At 44.3% G+C, this 18,090-nt stretch overlaps 1 protein-coding gene across 3 annotated transcripts in view; it reads right to left on the reverse strand.

Annotated features, from left to right (window-relative positions):
- LOC115140328 (protein Niban 2-like) overlaps window positions 1-18,090 on the reverse strand; it is a 98,232-nt gene that overhangs the window by 63,670 nt on the left and 16,472 nt on the right. For all 3 annotated transcript variants that reach the window (XM_065026807.1, XM_065026806.1, XM_029678660.2), the window contains exons 5-13: window positions 17,178-17,345; window positions 8,726-8,841; window positions 7,993-8,097; window positions 7,558-7,720; window positions 6,242-6,429; window positions 5,831-5,986; window positions 4,737-4,850; window positions 4,369-4,476; window positions 3,553-3,664 (exon numbers count right to left, since the gene is read on the reverse strand). In XM_065026807.1, coding sequence (XP_064882879.1) covers window positions 3,553-3,664; window positions 4,369-4,476; window positions 4,737-4,850; window positions 5,831-5,986; window positions 6,242-6,429; window positions 7,558-7,720; window positions 7,993-8,097; window positions 8,726-8,841; window positions 17,178-17,345 — 1,230 coding nt within the window. The remainder of the gene's footprint in view (window positions 1-3,552; window positions 3,665-4,368; window positions 4,477-4,736; window positions 4,851-5,830; window positions 5,987-6,241; window positions 6,430-7,557; window positions 7,721-7,992; window positions 8,098-8,725; window positions 8,842-17,177; window positions 17,346-18,090) is intronic.

Raw genomic sequence — 18,090 nt, forward strand, 5'->3', positions numbered from 1 at the left:
GGTCTGACAATTTTTAGTGCCTTCATCTGACACCGCCTGGTGTAGAGGTCCTGGATGGCAGGCAGCTTAACCCCAGTGATGTACTGGGCCATACGCACTACCCTCTGTAGTGCCTTGCGTTCAGAGGCCGAGCAATTGCCGTACCCTGCAGTGATGCAACCAGTCAGGATGATCTCGATGTTGCAGCTGTCGAACCTTTTGAGGATCTCAGAACCCATGCCAAATCTTTTTAGATTCCTGAGGGGGAATAGGCTTTGTTGTGCCCTCTTCACAACTGTCTTGGTGTGCTTGAACCATTGTAGTTTGTTGGTGATGTGGACACCAAGGAACTTGAAGCTCTCAACCTGCTCCACTACAGCCCTGTCGATGAGAATGGGGGCGTGCTTGGTCCTCCTTTTCCTGTAGTCTACAATCCTCTCCTTAGTCTTGGTTACGTTGAGGGATAGGTTGTAATTCTGGCACCACTCGGCCAGGTCTCTGACCTCCTCCCTATAGGCGGTCTCGTCATTGTTGGTGATCAGGCCTACCACTGTTGTGTCATCTGCAAACTTGATGGTGTTAGAGTCGTTCCTGGCCATGCAGTCATGGGTGAACAGGGAGTACAGGAGGGGACTGAGCACGCACCCCTGGGGAGCTCCAGTGTTGAGGATCAGCGTGGCAGATGTGTTGCTACCTACCCTCACCACCTAGGGGCGGTGAGGGTAGTCCTATGAGCCTTAGCTTAGTGATGAGCTTTGAGGGTACTATGGTGTTGAACGCTGAGCTATCATCAATGAATAGCATTCTCACATAAGTGTTCCTTTTGTCCAGGTGGGAAAGGGCAGTGTGGAGTGCAATGGAGATGGCATCATCTGTGGATCTGTTTGGGTGGTATGCAAATTGGAGTGGTCTAGGGTTTCTGGGATAATGGTGTTGATGTGAGCCATTACCAACCTTTTAAAGCACTTCATGGCTACAAACATGAGTGCTACGGGTCTGTAGTCATTTAGGCAGGTTGCCTTAGTGTTCTTGGGCACAGGGACTATGGTCTGTGATCTGCATGAAACATGTTGGTGTTAAAGACTCAAATCAGGGACATGTTGAAAATGTCAGTGAAGACACATGCCAGTTGGTCAGCACATGCTCGGCGTACACGTTCTGGTAATCCGTATGGCCCTCAGCCTTGTGTATGTTGACCTGTTTAAAGGTCTTACATCGGCTACGGAGAGCGTGATCACACAGTCGTCTGGGACAGCTGATGCTCTCATGCATGCCTCAGTGTTGCTTGCCTCGAAGCGAGCGTAGAAGAGATTTAGCGCGTCTGGTAGGCTTGTGTCACTGGGCAGCTCGCGGCTGTGCTTCCCTTTGTAGTCTGTAATAGTTTGCAAGCCCTGCCACATAAGACGAGCGTCGGAGTCGGTGTAGTATGATTCAATCTTAGTCCTCTATTGACGCTTTGCCTGTTTGATGGTTGTCGCAGGGCATAGCAGGATTTCTTGTAAGCTTCCGGGTTAGAGTCCCGCACCTTGAAAGCGGCAGCTCTACCCTTTAGCTCAGTGCGAATGTTGCCTGTAATCCATGGCTTCTGGTTGGGGTATGTACGTACAGTCACTGTGGGGACGACGTCCTTGGACTTATTGATAAAGCTATGGGATCCTTATCACATCTGTGTACAGCTCTGTTCCAAGAAGTCACATGTAATGGTCACTTGACAGTGATGTACACAATGAAAGCATTTCAGATGCAATGCGGAGAAATGGCTTTGATTAAATAATGGCCTCCGTTCATGTGGTTGACAACACAAAGATCACTGATGACCCATTTTTTAAAAAAGGTTTGGTCCATCTTCTCCGAGCTCAGTCAGTCATACAAAGTCATGCCATTTCAGGAATGGCTGTCAGTTGATGAGAGCATGATCCGATACTATGGCCGACATGGATATAAGCAATTAATAAGAGGTAAACCAATCCGTTTTGGTTGCAAGCTATGGAGCCTTGTCTCATCCAGTGGTTACATGTATCACATGGAGCCATATGGTGGATCCCACACTCTCCTCCCTGAGACAATCTCAGGTGCCTCAAGGTTGCATGCTCCTTCATGACAACATCTTCACTTCGCTTGCACTCCTCGATGAAATGACAAAGAGAGGATATGGGAGCTCTGGAACGATGAGGCAAAATCATCTGATGTCCCATTCAAGCCACAGAAGGACATCATGAAGTTACCCCGGAGAGCCTCTGAGGTTATGACCCAAGGAGGCAAGTTGCTGGTCCGTTGAAAAGACAATATCATTGTCACAGTGGCAACAAACATGGAGGAGAAATACAATGATATCTCTGTCAAGAGATGGAACAAGGAGCGACATGCCTTTGACAAAGTCCCACAACCAAAATGCATCAACTGATATAATGAGCACATGGGAAGTGTTGACTTAACGGCCTACAGGTTTCAAGATACCATATCTCGATCAGGTCTAAGAAGTGGTGGTGGCCCATCTTTGCATGGTCTCTCAACAGTGCACTTGTAAACAGACATGTATTTGACAGAGACGTTATGGGAGGGACCATCGACCTGCTCACCTTCTCACGGATAGTGGCACAGTCTCTTATGAAAACGTTTGGCAGGAAACCGCTGAGCCACAAAAGGAGATCTCTACTGGCTGCTACTGTTGACGATCAGGCAAGATATGACAAAGCTTCTCACTGACCAATCAACACGATGCACCGGTTCCACAGATGTCGTCATTGGGACAAACGCACTACCTATGCATGTGAGAAATGCAAAGTACCACTGCACATTGAGTGCTTCAAGATATATCCTTTTCTACTGTCCATGGTATAAGGATTGGAAAAGCCAATAAAAGAAAAATAGAAAAGTCAAAGGATGAGGAGAAGCAGTACAACAGACTCTAGGAAGAAAAGACAAGACACTAAGGGGTGAGGAGAAGCAGTACAACAGACTGACGAAAAAGACAAATCAAAATGACTGAAATGTTTTTGGGAAAAAAGGTAAATTGATTCACTGTTGCACTAAAATGTCACAATGACAATGTCACAATGAATATTGCACTAAAGTACACGTTCAATTGTTGACATATGTTGGTTGTTTTTTTGTCTTTGCTCTCAGTTATTCATATTGGTGTTGCATAAGGGTTATTGATAGGTCAAGTAGGCAGTGTGCTGGAAAACCTTGGTAGAGCATAGGTCAAGTAGGCAGTGTGCTGGAAAACCTTGGTAGAGCATAGGTCAAGTAGGCAGTGTGCTGGAAAACCTTGGTAGAGCATAGGTCAAGTAGGCAGTGTGGTGGTAAACCTTGGTAGAGCATAGGTCAAGTAGGCAGTGTGCTGGAAAACCTTGGTAGAGCATAGGTCAAGTAGGCAGTGTGGTGCTCATGTGAATTCAGACCAATGCCTGCTTCTCAATTAAAACCTTGTTTTCGTGTTTAATAAGAGAAGGATACGTCTGAGTCCCAAATAGCCTTTTCCTACTATTGACCAGGGCCCATAGTGATGCACTACAAAGGGAATAACGTGCCATTAAGGACACCAGCCACTGTTTAAGCTGCGAGACTCACCCATCATGATGTCCTTCATGACAGAGTGCAACACCACCTCCTCAAAGATGTTCTCCACCAGGATAAAACGAGAAAAGTCCTCGAAGATCAGCTCCTGGAAACGAGGCAGCTCCTGGCCACCAGAGGAAAAAGTATTAGAACCCAAAGGAATCACTCACTCAGGAAAGACATGCAAAGAGAGAATAACTTATCACAATGAATGACAAAGAATGCCATCGCAATGAAGTGTAATGTCAGTTTCACACAGTACATTGGGTGCGTTCGTAAATCCACTCGGATTTCAGAGCCCTCTCTCCTGTGTGCCAGAGCGCAGAATAACTGATGATTTGACGAATGCGCAGCACCCATTGAATATGACCAGTGTCAGTAAAAAAAAAAATAAATGTTTAATTGTTGCCAGCAGCACAGTTACCAACACGCTAGATAACATGAAAACAGCCTAACCAGCTCTGCTAGGGCAAGTCAAATGGTCAGAGTGAGGTGTTCACATCTGTGTTTGGAAGTAGCTAGCTAACTTTAGCCAGTTAGCTTGGGTGATTGACTGCTGTTGTGAGGTCAGAACGCTCGGATCCACCCTACTCCTCGGCCAGAGCGTCCAGTGTGAAATCCGAGAGCAAAAAAGCTGTGAATCTACTAATGGACAATCTGACAACACTCTGAATTTACGAACACCCAGAGTGCACTCTAGCACTCCAGAGTGAATTTACAAACACACTCATAATGTATGAATTTCACCCAACAGTGTCTGTCTAGTCACACTGTCAAACTAGAAGGTGAACAGTGTTCCAACAGCCGGTATATAGCTGATAGACTTACAGGGGATAAAGAGGGAGTGAGCTGTTTCAGCATGTAAGGGATGAAGATCTGAAGAAGAGCCTCTCTGAAGAACCTCTTCCGGACTGTGCTGCTGTCATAGTCAAATTTCTGAGGAGAGAGGGGGACAGAAATGAGGGAAACGAAAGTCAGAAGAGGTTGAGAATCACCATAAGAGTATATAGTGCATCACTGAGAAAGACCTCAGAGCTAAAACGTCAAATAAACGAAATCCCCTCTTGGTTTCCTATAGTAGGATTTTCCATACAACAGGAAAATGAGAAAATGTGTGTAGTATCAATCCTATTTCCACACCCTTCCTCTGCCCATCACTGTGCCATGGCGGGCAGCAGGACCCTTTCCCGTCTTACCTTGATGACCCGGTCCTGGCAGCGTTGGATGTTCTTACAGAGCCCCTCTGGCCCCTGGTCCTCCAGACTTTGGTGGAGGATCTGCTCAAACGTGTATACGGCATCGTCCATTTGCTGCACAGACAAACGTTTGTTTAGAATAGAATAGGGAATAGCTTAGTGGCAAGTTGGTTAAGATATTCAAAAGATATATAGTAAACATAACAGCAACATTCACACAAGATACTTGCAGAATTTCCAAAAATCTAGCCGAGAAAATGCCCATACATTTTCAAATATTCACCACAAGGGGGCACTATCTTCCCAACAATTCCTTCATAAGTGTAGCGTTACAGAATATAAAAATCTTTCTACTGTATACTAGTGGAATACTGTCCAATACAACCCCTCCTTTCATTCTACACAAAGCATGCTCCGAACACTGATGGAAGATTTGAGCTACTGTACATCTGAATTATATACAGAATATTGGATGCAAAGCAAAGTTAAACGCTCCATTTTTTTACTTGAGAAGTCTGACTCCCAGCAGCTTATGGCCACTAGAAAGAGGGCAGACTACGTGTTTCACAATGAGGGACACGCTGGGAGGTGAATACATGGCTCCAGAATCGCTTTCCCTACACTTACAGCCTGTCAATAGAGACCAGCCAGCCAACCAAAGCCCCACCACTCGCTGACCAGAATGTGCTTGTTCTCCAACCACAACAATGAAGAACGCCCTGTAGATCTGTGGACCTCAGACAAAACAGCACAACCACCCACCACAGAGACCTGCAGACCGCATCCTTTCAGCAGTCACCAGCAGGAGACATATGAGCACTTATTGAATCAGTACCATATTCTGAGGACTAGTTGTAACATACTGTGTGTGTGTGATAGCTCTAACTATCAGCTCATTGAAAAACTATCAGCAGTAAGACGCCGTGTCACGTTTTGCAGCATGTAATAATGTGTAGGAAGACAGGCGAGTCTCCTGTCCAGGTGGTGTACTTGTACATGGAGCTGCCCCACATTACAAAAACACGAGATCACCTACTACCCTATGGGCCATTCTGGCTGGGACAAGGCCTCATAATGTGTAGGAGTAGTTTTACCTCTCTCATGAGAATCTGTGCTCTCTGGACAAACACAGAGGGGCTGGAGACATCGAACCTCTGCTGCAGGCCATCCAGACTCAGGTCCTCTACTTTCTCATAGCAGCTCTGCATCTTCACCGGGTGGAACGCCAGCATAGAGATCTTGTCCATGTGCTGAGGATGGGGGGGAATAAAAAGACAAAGAGAGACTGGGCATTGACCTAGTATACTTACTATAGTCCCCACAGAACACACAATATGCCAAAAGGATAGACCGATACAACTAGTCATTCATTTTACACATGTCTGTATCCCAAATACAATTACAAATGTAAAATCACTACATTGTTCTATGGAAACCTATAGTGTAAGCCGCGAACCTGAGATACAATTTCACTAGGCTTATAATCAGAAGCTGAGCCCTCTCACCTCTCCCACTTTCTCCTTGGTGGCGTCGTTCAGTGTGTTCTTGCTCAAGTCCACCAGCTCTCTGAAGAAGACGTCTCTGACCTGAGAGAAGCCTCGGCTGGTGGGCTCCATCAGGGCCTCCAGGATAGAGCTGATGTAGGGCTGGATACTAACCATCAGCAGCTTCTCTGCCTTAGGCAGCACCACCGCTGTGATGGGGTGACAGAGTAGAGAGAGAACGTCAACAAAGTGGGAAAGGCTAGATAACTTTAGAAACTGGCAGAAGTTCTACTGTGACACACGTGCTTTTCTTAAGATACGAGTCAGCCGAAGGAATTCAGCTCCTGTCCATGACCAGAGCCATCGCTCTGACAGCAGGTTTGTCAGACTGTAATGGTAAGGCTTAGTCACCCTCATAACTGTGGAATGCTGCTGGTCTTCCTGCGTTCCACTCGATGGACACATGCTGTCACACAACATTACCCTGTCAAAGGAGGGCTCTACTGAATCTGCGTCGCTGCTATACAGATTGCACGCTTGAAATGTAAAGGTATTTTCTGATTGAGATGACATATGCAGCGCTTAAAGGGAATGCAGTCTCTGCTAATGCGAAAACATTATGCCTTTCATTTTCAAATCACGCTGAACTTTTCCGCGTTACGGATTGAATCGAGCCATATGTGGCTGTGAAAATCACCTGTCAATCTGTTGGTAAATCCCTGTGGACTCACAGGTAAACATGCAGACCAGACATGGACTATGATCCACTGTGCACTGAAGCTACTGGGATTGACCAGTTACTGTTCCAAGTTGGACGTCAGATGAGTTTACTCCAACAAAATGACTTAATTGTTTTTTCGTATGCATATCATTGTGTGTAATTTTACTGTATGTCTGTGTTATTATTTGTTTATAAATGTTTGCAAAATTGTGTCTGCTCTTCTCCCAGCCCTAGGGAAGAGATGTCTGGGTGGGGTTGTGTCTGCTCTTCTCCCAGCCCTAGGGAAGAGATGTCTGGGTGGGGTTGTGGCTGAGAAGGTAGATGAGAAGTTGGGTGGGGTTGTGGGTAGCATGAAAAGAAAATTCCTGTATTATAAATTACTGGTAACCATATTGTGTTATTGTGCAGGAATAATTGTAAAAACGTCACACGAGGTGGTTGGAAAAACTGACCTTGGGTCAGTTTCTAGGACTAGGGTCAACTTTATTCTTCTGTGGAGGGCTCATCCTGTTAAATATATTTGTGTGATATCTCTTTATTTTGATAGAGATAGGACAATGAAAAGGGGACAAAGAGTCGTCCACAGAACTAACAGCAGAGGTCACCGAGGGCTCACCTTTGATTTTATTGGCGACGTGCTCCTTGGAGGTGATGATCTGGTCCATGTCTGTGCGTATGGAGGCCTCTAGAGGAGGGCGTCGGGCCTCACAGCTCTGCACCACAGCCTCGTACTGGGCCTGGGCCTGCCTCACCACCAGAACATACACCGCGTCACAGACCTGCATGGGGACACACAAGAATACTTTATTCAACCATTTTCCTTGCAGTCAAAAGAAATTCATCTTCTGCCTTGATCCCAGACCTTTTGAAAAGATACACAAACAGGTTGAAGATGTTGGCATAAAGCCCACCCATCAGGTACAGAGCAGGGGAACACAGGGACTCATGTCAAAACAGGAACCACAGAAGCTAAGGGGTAAGATATTTCCCCGCTTGCTTGGTATAATATATAAAGGTGTACTTGGACTGTTGGGTGAGAGATGGGACTTACTAGCATCCAGTTCCTCTGCCTGTCGTGCATTTTGCCTTTGAGTCGAGGGGAGATCAGATCCCTGAGCTCAGGGAGAAGAGTCTCCATCACCAGGTTGGCCAGAATCTACAGGAGGGATACACAACACATACAGAGGTGGATTCATGTGTTACAGATGACAATTAGAAAGGACCATTTCCTTGAAGCTTGCTTCAGCTGTCCAAAAGTATTTGTATGGAGACCCAACAGCCATTTTTCCATAGTGATACGAAATCCATAGTCTTATTCACCTGAATCTGGGTGCTCCGCTATGCACCCTCCACAATTTGTATGACCTACAGTCAGAGCCCTGGTATGACTCAGCAACCCCAGAGTGAACAGCAACAGGAAGCATACAGGGATGAATCCCAAATGGTATCCTATACAGTGCACCACTTTTGACCAAGGCCCATAGCGCACTACATAGGGAATAGCATATCATTAGAGATGCACAGTCCAGCTGCGAGTTGATGTCACGATGGCCCCTGCCCTGGTGACACAATCCTGTAGGCATGAACTCACTGGGCCCTGACCCTCTGTTGGACAGCAGAATAGGAGGCAGACAGGGCAGAGAGTGGTGTCACTGTGTGTGTGTGTGTTCGCACTATAACCAAACAGTGGATTTCATTCATAGCGCCCTATAACACCACCAATGAGACACAAAGATCAGACCAGCACATGTGACACAGACTGTCATTCGTTGTGGCATGCTGACCTGTGAGGGGATCCCACACATCATCTCCCAGGTGCCATACTGCCCGTGGGCTTGGCGGTAGAGCCTCACTGCGTCTGTGAAGGCCGGAGTCTGCACCTGGCTCTCCTCTGATAAACCTATGGGATAACCACAGAGGAACAGTGTTGTTAGTGGACGAGAAACATAGTAAAGGTTGATTTTAATACTTTCTAAATTCACATAGTACAAGTTCAATCACAACAATCTCAAAAAATATTGGTTACACTTTCTACAAAGTACATACATATAAAATGCTTTCTAAAATATTTTTGTGGCTAAAACATGCTTGAAAAAGGAGCTCCATTTCTAGTTTTTTGCACTTTGCCCAGAAAGAGAAGTGTATGTAGACCAAGGGTCACAGTCTTAATCTGGACAGCGGAGTAGGAGACTATTCCTTAAAAGGAAACAGTCTAATACAGTGAGATTGCAGAGTGACCACACACACACAGAACAGGTCACCATCTAGTGGCAGCAGGGAGTAGCCTTGCTTTTAGTTATCATAGCATTACCATGGCAACCCAGGGAGAATCCACAGTAACCATTTTAAAGGAAGTAAGAACTTTTGTCTTCCCTAAAAATCGCCCAATCATTTCCGAATACTGAAGTAGCTACACCCCATAATGGCTTAATGATTGTGAAACAGCTTCTGTCACCAGGCCATCAGACTGTTGAAGAGCCATGACTAGCCGGCTACTTGCCCGGTACACTGCACCTTGAAACTAATTCCCCATGTACCGTATGTAATCTGAAGGCTGGTCACCTCATTCTGTTTATATACAGTTCACTCTGTATACACTGCAAATTTGGAACATATTCAAACGTCTTGACTTTTTCCACATTTTGTAATGTTATAGTCTTATTCTAAAATGTATTGACCCCCCCTCCCATCAAATCTACACACACCACCCTATGACAAATCAAAAACCGGTATTGATTTTTTTGCTAAAAATAAATACCTTATTTACATAAGTATTCAGAACCTTTGCTACAGGTTCACCTTCCAACAGGACAACAACCCTAAGCATACAGCCAAGACAATACAGGAGTGGCTTCAGGACAAGTCTCTGAATGTCCTTGAGTGGCCCAGCCAGAGCCCGGACTTCAACCCAATCAAACATCTCTGGAAAGTCCTGAAAATAGCTGTGCATCAACCTGACAGAGCTTGAGAGCATCTGCAGAGAAGAATGGGAGAAACTCCCCAAATACAGGTGTGCCAAGCTTGTAGCATCATACCCAAGAAGACTTGAGGCTGTAATCGCTGCCAAAAAGGGGCTTCAACAAAGTACTGAGTAAAGGTCTGAATACTTATGTAAATGTGATGTTTACTTTTAATACATTTGCAAACATTTCTAAAAAAAACATGGGGGTGTTGTGTGTAGATTGAGGAGGGGGGGGACAATTTCATCCATTTTAGAACAAGGCTGTAATGTAACAAACTGTGTTAAAGTCAAAGGGTCTGAAAACACACAGCTCATTCTATTGCACGGTTGGAGATAGTAACATAAGCATTTTGCTGCACCTGTCATAACACCTGCAAATCTGTGTAGACAACAAATAAACTGATTTGACATGTGTTTGGCAAGGTACTGTTTACTTTCCACCATCAAGTCAGTTACGGCGAAAGCGTCTCGAGGCAGAATCACACCACCTGCTCCCCCTAATGGATAGAGTTCAATCACACCACCTGCTCCCCCTAATGGATAGAGTTCAATCACACCACCTGCTCCCCCTAATGGATAGAGTTCAATCACACCACCTGCTCCCCCTAATTGATAGAGTTCAATCACACCTCCTGCTCCCCCTAATGGATAGAGTTCAATCACACCACCTGCTCCCCCTAATGGATAGAGTTCAATCACACCACCTGCTCCCCCTAATGGATAGAGTTCAATCACACCACCTGCTTCCCCTAATGGATAGAGTTCAATCACACCACCTGCTTCCCCTAATGGATAGAGTTCAATCACACCACCTGCTCCCCTAATGGATAGTGTTCAATCACACCACCTGCTCCCCTAATGGATAGAGTTCAATCACACCACCTGCTCCCCTAATGGATAGAGTTCAATCACACCACCTGCTCCCCCTAATGGATAGAGTTCAATCACACCACCTGCTCCCCCTAATGGATAGAGTTCAATCACACCACCTGCTCCCCCTAATGGACAGAGTTCAATCACACCACCTGCTCCCCCTAATGGACAGAGTTCAATCACACCACCTGCTCCCCCTAATGGACAGAGTTCAATCACACCACCTGCTCCCCTGCTTAGATTATCTCCACCTCTGCTGAAAGCATCAAAATGAAGTAATAATGAACGCATCCAGCTGTGTTTGGAATCCAGATTTAGAATTGCATGCACAGGCTCTCCATCCAAACAACTCAACAGGAGGCCCCTAGAGAGATACCCTGTGTTGTGGTAAAAATGGGAGAATTTAGAAATTAACTCAATGCGATTCTGTGTAATTGCTGTGTGTGTGGACTCCAGCTATGACAAAGGCAGGAAGTGAATGTGTGCAGGGCAGGGTAGGGCTGTGTGAGGCCTGGGAAATCTACCAGAGCACATGGCTACAGGCAGGAAGTGCACAGGCCCAGACCCCCCTCTTCCCTCTCTCTGTGAGTGAGTGAGATTAAGGGTGGGGCCAGGCCATTTATTTTGGCACTGCCTCAGGAGAAATTGGAGGGATTTCAAGGGCCCCCAAAACAGCAAAAAAGATGACTAAATAGAGTAGCTTTGGGACAAGTCTCTGAACGTCCTTGAGTGGCCCAGTCAGAGCCCGATCGAACATCTCTGGAGAGACCTGAAAATAGCTGTGCAGAGACGCTCCCCATCCAACGTGACAGAGCTTGAGGCTCTGCAGAGAAGAACAGGAAAGAACTCCCCAAATACAGGTGTGCCAAGCTTGTAGCATCATAACCAAGAAGAATAGATGCTGTCATCGCTGCCAGAAGGTGCTTCAACAAAGTACTGAGTAAAGGGTCTGAATAGTTATGTAAACATGATCAGTTTTTTAAATTTGTAATAAAAGTACAAATATTTCCACAAAACTATTTTTGCTTTATTATTATGGGGTATTGTGTGTAGATTGATGAGGAGAAAACTATTTTATATCATTTTGAATACTATCCGAAGGCACTGTAAGCCATGATGACTGACAGGGGACATTGTATTGAAACCCCCGCACAGCCATCTTGGCACTCCTCCATTGTAAGATTTGGAATCTATAGAAACGTATTTATTAATGTCTACATTCTTTGACACATTTATTCTATGACAGACATACTTTAAAATTATATTTTGTGAACTGAAACTCAAAAATAAATATTTCTTAAAGTAATTTTTTTGCTGCTAATGTTAGTCTCCATTATAACAAAACAAAAATACATGTAATTTTGTCCTTTAAACATTGACTTGAAATACTGTAGAATGTCATTCATTCCAATGGAGGACTGGTCCTACTGGGAAGTACCAACACAGCCGACCGGTGGCTTTGAGTTCATGTGGACCCAGTGACTCAGACGTGAGTGAGCTCCTGGATCAGGACTGGAGCACTGGGACTCAGACTTTAGCCATAGCGTCTTGCGACTCGAGCACAGGGGACTTGGGGCTCTAGGTTTAGTGACTTGACTACATCACTGGGCGAAAGTCAATAGCTCCAGTTCTACTTTGGACACCATTGTGGCTGCAGTGTCTGATAACAATGACGTCGCTGCAACACATACTTTTATACATGTCATATATCTGCTATTATGAAGAGAATAGGAAAAACATTTTGGTAGGACAAGGCTATACATGTTAGTGCACATGGAAGTAAGTGATTTGTTTACTATAGGTTACTGAGGCAATACAAATGTGATATGACTAACATTAAAGGGTATTTGGTTGACTAAAATGGCTCACTTTGTAACTAGATCAAGTCATTATTCAAATTACAACGTGACTATGACTTAATATTTTAGACAAAATGACAGAGTAGACAAAATAATAAAAAGTGCCAAAATGAACACTGCTACACACACTACCCAAGCCTGGGTCACAGCTGGGGCATGTTAGATATGTCCTTATCAGGAGCTGGTCAGGCTATTTCTTTTCAGACTGATTTTTAAATAGTCAAGAGGGACCAGCTTCAGAGCAGACGCGTGTACGTATGGGTCTTTCCGATTCAAATAAGCTTTATTAGCATGAATGACAAATCCACTGCTGTTAAAGCCAAGTGATAACAGTAAATAATTATAATACCATTGAAGAGCCAGAGAGGAGGGGCGGCCCAGCCAAGGAAATGAATTGCCACCACATACCAGAGTTTACTGAGCCTGCAATCTAAACACGAAGCTATGCTGCCAGCAGAACGACACATTGTCTGTCCACTCAGGGCCTGGCTCCATGAACACTTGGTGTGCATCCCAAATGGAAGCCTATTCACTATATAGTGTACTACTTTTGACCAGGGACTACTTTGGTACTATATAGGGAATAGGGTGCCATTTGGCAATGGACCCCCAGGCGTTTCACATGTTTGTTGTATCTAATATGATTCCCCTCGTCAAGGACTTGACGATAAGTTGAAATCAGGTGTGCTAGCTCTGTAATAGTTCAAATGCATGGATCGGCTTGGGGTTCTCGACGAGAGGATTGAGAACCCCTGACATATGGGATGTGCATGTGAATGCTACAGACTGGTTCCATAACATTGTGGTCACCTCTTTATGATGGTGGATCAGACTGGAGCTTCTACAAATTGTATACATTTAGTGATGTGCTGTGTATAGGCTGGTCTGTGCCTTGGGTCATAAGGCAATTCAAAATAAAATAGTTTAACCTTTATTTAACTAGGCCAGTTAACTAAGTCAGTTAAGAACAAATTCTTATTTACAATGACGGCCTTGGAACAGTGGGTTAACTGCCTTGTTCAGGGGCAGAACGACAGATTTGTACCTTGTCAGCTCAAAGATGATTCGATCCAGCAACTTTTCAGTTACTGGCCCAATGCTCTAACCACTAGGCTACCTACCGTTATAAGGAGTAGAGGTGAAAAACTACCGGTAATTTACCAAAGTTACCAGAATCTTCAGTAATTTTGGAAAATGTATCATAACTTTGGTAATTTATACTTGAATAACTTCAACAATATATACATCTGTGTCCATATGTCCAGGAGTTTAGTACAAAGACCATATAGTTCCAGAAAATAGCATTATAAAAAAAGCATAATTTCGCATTTCCTCTGCAACTCTTCCAACCATTTACTTTTTTCCAAAACTGCCACCAGTTTGACACCAAAAATATTTTTGGTGTAAGTGTTTAAAAAAAAAAGTAAGGATATTTCATGCTGAAAGCCTCATATTAAAACACCAAATTGTATGCACTAAGTGGGTTTATATTTAGGATCATGTTTTACAGATTTGTCGTTACATGTTTAATTCTAAAATCTATTTTATAATCTATTTTACCAGAGGGCCAGGATCATTACAGACACCTGTTAGAATCTGAAGTACCCAAAAGGGACACTAGATGTTTTGTGATGGATTATACAAAATCCTTGAAAGATACCAAAACTCTGGTAGTTCTCAGGTAAAATTAAAAAATGTATAGTAATATACCCTCCTTTTGCAACCCTAATAAAGAGATCACAGTACTTGAAGTGCTAATCCTTAAAACGACTGAAACGTAAATGGATAGTCAAACCCTAAACCAGGGTTTCCCCAAACTTGGTCCTCAGGACCCCAAGGGGTACACTATATGGGTTTTGCTATAGCACTACACAGCTTACTCAAAATAATAAAAACACCTAACCATCAAGCTTTGATCATTTGAATCAGCTGTGTAGTAACAGGGCTCCCGAGTGGTGCAGAGGTCTAAGACACTGCATCTCAGTGCATCTACAGTCCCTGGTACGAATCCAGGCTGTATCACATCCGTCCGGGATGGGAAGTCCCATAGGGCGGAGCACAATTGGCCCAGCGTTGTCCAGGTTTGGTTGGGGTAGTCTGTCATTGTAAATAACAACTTGTTCTTAACAGACTTGCCTAGTTAATTAAAAAGGTTAAATAACAATTATACAAAACGAGCACAGGGATGGATTGCCTGACTTAAGCACTCCTGGTCCACAATCTGATGGTTTAATTAGAGTCATTTTGTGACTTAATTGAGTCATCTACTGTTGTATACTAGACATGCTAAGTACTGCTGACAGTATCTGTGAGTTAGAGGACAGTTTGTTTTCTGACATAACAAGAACGTGTCTGTAGGGAATTTAGCATGAGCTGGCCACATGTTTTATGTTGAGAGGGAGAGGGCATGAAGGAAGACCCCCGGGGCTTACCGTAGACCCGTTGTTTAGACAAATGGAAGCAGCTCTAACTTAGAGAAAATCTGGTAAAGGAATCTTTGAGCAGACAAGAGGCAGCTGTCATTCTTGGGATTCTCTACAGACATGACTGTTTCTTTTCTAATCCGATTTATTCCTCAATGAAAGATAACTCTGGTGGCCACGTAGAGGCTAAAGAGAATGGAGTGAGTACAGTACAGCTCTTTTTTCTTAGTTCAGGGAACATAGATCTCGTCCCAAAACACTGTCCTCACAATCACCCTGCTAAAAATAAATAAATAAACCTCCAAAAGTATTCCTGGTCTACTCATAATACATGTATTTAAAAACATGGCACACTGCAATTAAAGTAAAACATTGGTCTGCACACAATAACCAAACAACACAGGCCCTGTGCAGACAGATACAGCAGATTTCATTTCCTTCCTGTCAATGATGAAACTGTTGGACCCAAGTTTACATGACGCCAGTTCTAAAACATACTGAATCATGTGTATGGCATACGGTTTACGGAAGCTCGCAAATACGGAGGAAAATAAACAGCGTGGCAGGTAGCTACTCCCTCTCAGAGACTGTCTTCCCTGTCGCTATGGGGACATAGTCTATCCCAGAATCCAAATCTGTCCAATTACTAGCCTGGTCCCAGATCTGTTGGTGCGGTCATTGTCAAACCAAACCATGACATGGAGTTGGTATGATAGCACAAACAGACTGGGACACAGGCTATTCCAATGCAACATTCACCAGAGTTTGTCTGCTTGGACATTATAACTAACTGGATGTTACTACAGATGTCAATGCTCAAGTGCTGTGGCTGCTTATTATACTGTAGATCAGGGGTGTCAAACTCTTTCTATGGAGGGTTTTTGTTTTTTCCTTTCAATTAAGACCCAGACAACCAGTTGAGGGGAGTTCCTTACTAACCAGTGACCTTAATTCAACAATGAAGTACAAGGGAGGAGCGTAAACACACAGACACGCAATGGAATGAGTTTGACACATGCCGTAGAGGAAATGAAGCCAAAACCATAGAACTATGTATAAACGATGTAGCTATACGTCAGTCTCTGCTGTGCAGCTCTACAGAGCCAACATGGGTGGCCTAATTCAAAACACTATCAGTAAGTCCCTAGGAGGATTGTTAACAGTCATTTCCCCATTTGATCATGATGTACTGGATTGTAAACCTACTAGGCTTTTATATTTACACAGACCTGTATGGAGACAGGTGACACTTCTATCACTGTTGATCAATCTACATTTCTGCAGAGGCTGTTGCATGAGAAACATGGATGGGACACATCAAGAGACAGTGAGGACAGTGGGAGGACAACACAGTCTGGGTTTGGCTAGGTGGTGGTCAGCTGGAAGCCATAATTCCTGGGTTCAGACATAATCACTTCATCAGCAGTCAGTTCAGTGTATACTTCACTGCTACACTCCACTCCACTCCCCTGCTCAAATCTCTCTTCCTGTTTGAGTTATATCTAGTCTGATATTAGTGGGCAGACCTGGGTTCAAATGCTATTTGAAATCTTTCAAATACTTGAGCCAGTGTTTCACCTATATTCATTAAGCAGTGGTGGCCCACCGCTGCAATAAATAAATACAATATTTTAATAAGTTTCTGTCAAGGCACTTAAATGATTAGTCGTTGGCTCAATGACTGGAAGTCTATGGGAACAGCTAACATGTCATTATGCTACCGCTAGTAGCAATGCACTACTGTTAAATGGGGCTCTAAATCAACAACTTTGGTATACATATCAAAACTATTGAGGTCATTGATTCTAGACAAGTGTGCTCTTGCCTTCATGTATTACTCAATAACTGCCTCACCATAACACCTCGGGACCAAGGCTGGGAACCAATTCATCTAGACACTTCGGTCACTCACTGTGTTTGAACACTGCAATTAAGTTCCTTCAAGCATGCCGCAGAACCTTCAAGCATTCCGCAGAACCATAAAAATGGACACTTGTGTTTCAACATGCGCACAACCACAGAATGAAATAGACCACAGAATGAATGACAGGACGATCTCGACAGGTAATACAGTGAGTCTGGGATTGAATGTTTGTGTTGGTTTGACAGGGATACGCACCATCATTGGCATGTCTTACACAGTCCTGAAAGACTGCATGCCACTTCTGCTGCTCTTTCTCCGTCACCACACAGAAGTAGTAGTGGCGGGCGTACGGGTGCCACAGGATCAGGGGGAACTGGGTGGCACACTTCAGGAAGGGAGAGTTACCCACTTTAGCCTTTACACCTGAAACACACCATCACAATAACCTTTATGCAACAAATACATTTACATGTAACCGGGAATTTTGATATGGTGAAATTGTGTTGACAATCCTTCACAATACACCAAATATTCAGACAACAATTTAGAGTCTATACAACACTGCATCAAACAGTCCTGTACCAGCCAGGAAGTGATCCTTTCTGCACATGTTGTGAACCATCCAGTAGCACAAAAACAGCCCTTCGGAAACAGGAACATGCCCACATTACATCAATATAATAACAGCGAGCCGTTCATAAGTGCAATACGAGGTCTCCGTTCCTCTTTAAAATGATGACATATGGCATTTATGGGAGGAGTCTTAACATATGTAGGTTGGAATTTATGGTCCTAAATCTTGCCCTGGAGGCAGCTCTGCAGTGTTCACTAGCTGGCACAGCCACGAACCCTAACCACACTGCTAACCCTAATGCCTAATCCTAAATTAAGACCAAAAAGCTCATGTTTGTTTTCATGACAGGCAATTTTGACTTATCAGCTGGCCCATCTGGCAGAAATCGCTCAGTTTTGGTGCCAGGGCAAGATTCATGACAGTAAAAGTTAACCTGCATAACATGTGCCTCACCCCCTTCCCTGGTTCTCAGTCCCAACATGTGCCTCACCCCCACCCCCTTCCCTGGTTCTCAGTCCCAACATGTGCCTCACCCCCACCCCCTTCCCTGGTTCTCAGTCCCAACATGTGCCTCACCCCCACCCCCTTCCCTGG

This window comes from Oncorhynchus nerka, linkage group LG13 (assembly GCF_034236695.1).
Source record: "Oncorhynchus nerka isolate Pitt River linkage group LG13, Oner_Uvic_2.0, whole genome shotgun sequence".
Classification (NCBI taxonomy): Eukaryota; Metazoa; Chordata; class Actinopteri; order Salmoniformes; family Salmonidae; genus Oncorhynchus; species Oncorhynchus nerka.